The sequence below is a fragment of the Mus pahari genome, chromosome 16 (genome assembly GCF_900095145.1).
Source record: "Mus pahari chromosome 16, PAHARI_EIJ_v1.1, whole genome shotgun sequence".
NCBI classification, from domain to species: domain Eukaryota; kingdom Metazoa; phylum Chordata; class Mammalia; order Rodentia; family Muridae; genus Mus; species Mus pahari.
Window position 1 is genome coordinate 62214727 of NC_034605.1, and position 5274 is coordinate 62220000.

Here is a 5274-nt window from a genome sequence, read left to right on the forward strand (position 1 = left end):
AATTTAGAGCTAAGATGAAAGGATGGACTATCCAGAGACTACCCCATCCGGGGATCCATCCCATCATCAGCCACCAAACCCAGATACTAATGCTCATGCCAGCAAGATTCTGCTGAAGGGACCCTGATATAGCGGCCACTTGTGAGGCTATGCCAGTGCCTGGCAAACACAGACGTGGATGCTCACAGTCAGCTATTGGATGGAGCACAGGGCCCCCAATGGAGAATCTAGAGAAAGTACCCAAGGAGCTGAAGGGGGATGCAACCCTGTAGGTGGAACAACAATATGAACTAACCAGTACCTCCTGAGCTCGTGTCTCTAGCTGTATATGTAGCAGAAGATGGCCTGGTCAGCCATCATTGGGAAGAGAGGCCCCTTGGTCTTGCAAACTTTATATGACCCAGCACAGGGGAAGGCCAGGGCCAAGAAATGGGAGTGGGTGGGTATGGGAGCAGGGGCTGGGGGAGGGTATGGGGAACTTTCGGGATAGCATTTGAAATGTAAATAAACAAAATATCAAATAAAAAAAATTAAAAAAATCCAAGTCTTAGAAAAAGTTTTTAAAAATACCTAAGATTAAATTTTAGTTATTATAATCATGGGAAACAGATGTTTACAATAGTACATTCACTTGTGTATTCACTTTAATACCCCTCCTCCTGTGTGTGAGTGTATGTCTGTGTGTATATGTGTGAATGTGTGTCTGTGTGGGAATGTGTGTGTGAATGTGTGTGTGNGTGTATGTCTGTGTGAATGTGTGTGTGTGAATGTGGAATGTGTGTGTGAATGTGTGTGTGAGTGTATGTCTGTGTGAATGTGTGTGTGTGAATGTGTATGAATGTGTGTATGTGAGTGTGTGTGTGTGAATATGTGTGTGTGTGTCTGTGTATGCATGCATGTACCTGTGTTCACTTGAGCATCCCTCCTGTGACAGTAACACCAGTGCAGGCTATTAGAGGCCTACCTCCAATGTTGACAACAGAACTTCCATGCCTGTAGAACCCTTGGTTGTCATTTCCCTCCTTGTTTTTTCTGAAAAGTAAAAAAATATATTTCTTTAAATGTGAACCAAAAAGAATTCATAACATTTGCTGCATATAGTAACCCTGAGAACAGTATAAGCTGGCTCCAGCACATCCTCTAATGGTATCATTCTGTTTTGTGGTTATGCGTCCACTGTCAGTTAACGAGACTTTCTCTTCTTAGCTATCATGGACTATCAAAGTCTCTGTTGATCCTTCCAAACACGGTGAGAGCCGGTGCGGGTATAATGGAGGCAGACGGCACGGCTGTGAGCAGAGCTGGAAACAGTTCCCCCACACCAAGGACACCCAAAGCCTGAGAAGCCTGAGGCCACGCTCAAACGTGTCCACTGTACTCAGTCCCACAGCAAACCAAAGCAAACTTCTGAATCACATGGTTCAACAACCCAAGGAAGGGCTTCACTGTGAGAAGCTTTCCTATCCCATGGTCTTTCCTATGCTACCTCAGTTTCCGCCTTTAGCTCTCCAGCCAGGGGTCTATATCGAGGCACAAAGGACAGAATGAAGCAGACGGGGTGGTCCTAGTGCTCACATTCCAGAGCGCCCCATCTCTACTAACCTCACACTTGTCTAAGAGGAGCGGGATTGCTCTGACCCAGTCATGGCATTTGGAGGTTTGCAGCCCTTCCCTACTCTCTCAGACATGACTATTAATGACACAATTGTGTTGATGCAGGGGATCATGACATTAATCTCAACATTTTGAGATCTAAAAAATGAAAGACAAAGGATCTATTCTCAGTGTAGTATATATAATTAAATTTCAAGAACAGAAGGGCTAAACCCAACTTTCATATGGAGATAATCATGGGAGTTTAGGAACAGAGGCCCTTGTGGGAGAAAAACATCAACAGAAAGGGTCCTGGGGAAAACTCAAACCAAGCCCCCCTACATGCCGCTCCTCCCATCGCATTCCTTTCCTGCCTTCCTTTGTGTTGACTTTTTTTGTTTTTTTTTTTACAAACTATTAACAATTTAAGTTCTCTTCTTGGTACTTCCTATTAGAATGAAGTTCTTCGTCCTAGCATGGTCCGTGTCCTCTCAGAGCAGCTGTGCTAACTGGAGTGACAAATGCACACGCAGGCTTCAATGTAACAGTTTGTGACAGTTGTCATGCATATTGAGTTGAGAGCATCTGTGGCTAACAGACCTTCTCCTCTTGGGTATCATCTCATACCAGTCCATGTGACTGTCACAAACAAACCAGTCACGGGTCGTGAAACGTCATGAAAATGTAAAACGCCCCTCACAGCTGCTCGCTGCTGCATCCTGCTAATGCTAACCAGCATGGCAAACTCACCTACAGGCATACTCTGTTCTTAAACTAAAACTTTTTTTATGTATATATTCATTTGGCAGTCTTCTCTTTTACTCAGCCCAGCTGCCCCCACCAAACAATAATAAACCTTACAGGAAAACAAAATACTACTTCAAAGGGCCAGTACATCCTTGGTATGTAAAGTAGGGCTAGCGCCTTATATAGCTAAGTCACTTTAGATATTAATGTTACAGATATAATCAGAAGACACAGATCTCTGCATCACTAATGAGCCACCAAATTCTCAGCTTCAGTGGAGACCTGTGTGGCTGTGAACACAGTCCATGCGGCCTCCAAGTCCCCCATCAACCTCTGCATCACCCTGTGCTTCTGGACACTAACTGAAAACAAAGCCCTGACCCAACGGCTTTCCACTCTACTCCAGGGCCTCCCATCATCTTGGGAGACTGTGACATTCTAACAGAAAAATCCACTTAAACACCACAGACTCCTGGCCTCCTTATAACAAAATTTCTCATGTGCTCTAATCTGTCAGCCTGTGTAATGACCATCCTCAGGACCAGAACAATGCATGAAGATAGACACCCCAGAAACATGAATACCTACTGAGGGAATCTGCAGGCAGCAAGCAGAGAACCCAGGGAAGAAGCCAGGTGGGCTACAGCTGAGAACACTCAAGGGTCAGGACAGCTGAGTACTCACATCACGCCTGTACATGTCCCATGTGCCATGGAAAAGCAGGCCTTAACAGTTCACCAGGCTGGGAAGAACACTGTCCGGTTACTGTGTCTTAGGTGCACAGAGATTTCTCTGGGTCTCACTGTGGTTCACAGCTGAGTCTGAGTCTCAAAAGAGCCTTTGGGCTGGATTTGCATGCAATACTGGAGTTGTTCAGACTCTTAGGGGTGTGGTTTTAAGGGCCAGTGATACTGTGTGAGATGGAATTATAATAAACTATGATCTTTTTTGGAAATTAGGGTACAAGGGTGTTTTGGTGCTCAGTAAGCATGATCTTAAACTGACATGCCTAGGAGGTAAGCAGGGCCCATGGCCGGCTGCCCATACCTGTGAGCACTCCAGACACACGGACTAACGTGGAGAATATGAGCAGCAGCAGTAATAAATACACTGGGGTTTCCAAAGAAAAACTGAGGGGTCGGCCATGTGTACAGACTATCTTCTTCCTGGCTGTCATGAGGTGACCAACCGACTTGGCTGCTCCACACTCTCCCACCACAGCACGCTGCCTCCTAAAGGGCCAAAAACAATTGAGCCACCTGGCTACCGACTGTGGCCACTGAGGCAGAACCAAAATACATGTTTACTGCATGAGCTTTCTCTTAGACACCTATTTGAGCAGGGATCAAGTCTAATCATGCACTGAGAATCAAACTCATCCAAAGGCATTCAGTCTCCTACTTCTATCCAGACATCAACACTTGGAACAGCCTTCATATCAAATATCAGGACACTCTTAGTTATCTACTTTTAAAGAACTGAAAAAGTATTCTATAAAACAAGGAAGGGATTGGAGTTTACCTTGACTTTGAGCCAAATGAAGAATTTTGGATGTAACATATCTGGCAGTGTCTGAATCTGTGGAATCCGTATTGATCTTCTCCAGCTGAGCCAGGAGTCCCACAACCCGAGAACTATTGGTAAGGCTAAAAAGAACATTACTCTCCATTAGTGTGGCTGCAGTGCCAACATCAAAGAGAATGTTGCTCACACAAGTCACTGTTTAACGTAAATATTAACCACTTCCATGTCACAGGCCCTCACTGCCTTTATAACACTGTTAATTTCTGATGGAGAAATCCATTCTATTTCAGAAAACTACAAGCAACAAACACACGTTCACCCACCCTGAGTCCTCTCTCACCCTGTAAGGTTTTCTCCTCCAAGCCTTTGGACTTGCGCTGCTCTTCTTAAAACTGAAAGCCCTTCCTCCTGCCCCACTCCATCATCACTCATTTCACACTTGCAAAATCGAGTAATGCACTTTACCAGCCACGCCCAAAGCCATCAGGCCCTGTGCTCCATCCTTTATGCCAATATGTACACACCTGTCTTATGTGGCCCCTCACATCCCCTGGCTCTTTTCTGCCAACAGACTTAATGAACAGCTCCAAAGCCAAGGGCAGTGGCCTGTGCCTGGAAAGCCAGAACTTGGAAGGCTGAGGCAAAAGGATTAACCCAAGTTCAAAGCTAGCCTGGACTACAGGGTGCATTCCAGGCCACACTGGGTACAGAATAAAACATAATCTCAAAAGAATAAAATAAAATCACTGCCTCTCATGAACAAGTCAAGTAAGTACATCCATGAATACCAAGGACTGTCAGGTGGTGGGAAGTGATCTGGACGGGGAAGCAGGGGAGAGAAGGCAATGGTCATCAGAGGAGTGCAGGGTAAGCAGTCGCCATGAGCATCTCCTTAAAGGAACCATGTAAAGGCAGCTCTGATAGAAATGAGACAGTGAGCCCGTAAGACGGTGGCAGAAAGGACTCACAGCCACCAAAACTCCAAGACAAGCACGCGCAAGTGGACTCTGAGGTGGCAAAGTAGCTGGAAGAGCTATGACAGCCTGCAAGAAGAGCAGTCAGAACAGAGTGTGGACGTGAGAGCAAGCAGGGAAGACTCGCCATTCAGAAGCCAAGAAGCCACTCCAAGGACATGGGGCCCTCCATTTCTTTTATTTGGGTTGAGTTTTGGCAGAAGAGCAATGTATTCTCTTTCCTTAAAAGCTCTCTTTTGAGAACCAACTCCACAGAGTGCCCACTGACCTTCTCACACACCACAGCATGTGTGCACCTCATCTGCCTTGCCCCCACATACATCATATACACAAAAATAATAATAATTGGGCTGGTGAGATGGCTCAGTGGGTAAGAGCACCCGACTGCTCTTCCGAAGGTCCGGAGTTCAAATCCCAGCAACCACATGGTGGCTCA

The 5274-nt window shown here is 45.8% G+C and overlaps 1 protein-coding gene across 9 annotated transcripts in view; it reads right to left on the minus strand.

Annotated features, from left to right (window-relative positions):
• The window catches only part of Agtpbp1 (ATP/GTP binding protein 1), a 120784-nt gene that overhangs the window by 89822 nt on the left and 25688 nt on the right, over positions 1 to 5274 (minus strand). For all 9 annotated transcript variants that reach the window (XR_003845370.1, XM_021215450.2, XM_029547301.1 and 6 more), the window contains exons 3-4: positions 3862 to 3986; positions 965 to 1032 (exon numbers count right to left, since the gene is read on the minus strand). Coding sequence is in view for 8 of the 9 variants with exons in the window: in XM_021215450.2 (XP_021071109.1) it covers positions 965 to 1032; positions 3862 to 3986 (193 nt within the window). In the remaining variant the exon portion in view is untranslated. The remainder of the gene's footprint in view (positions 1 to 964; positions 1033 to 3861; positions 3987 to 5274) is intronic.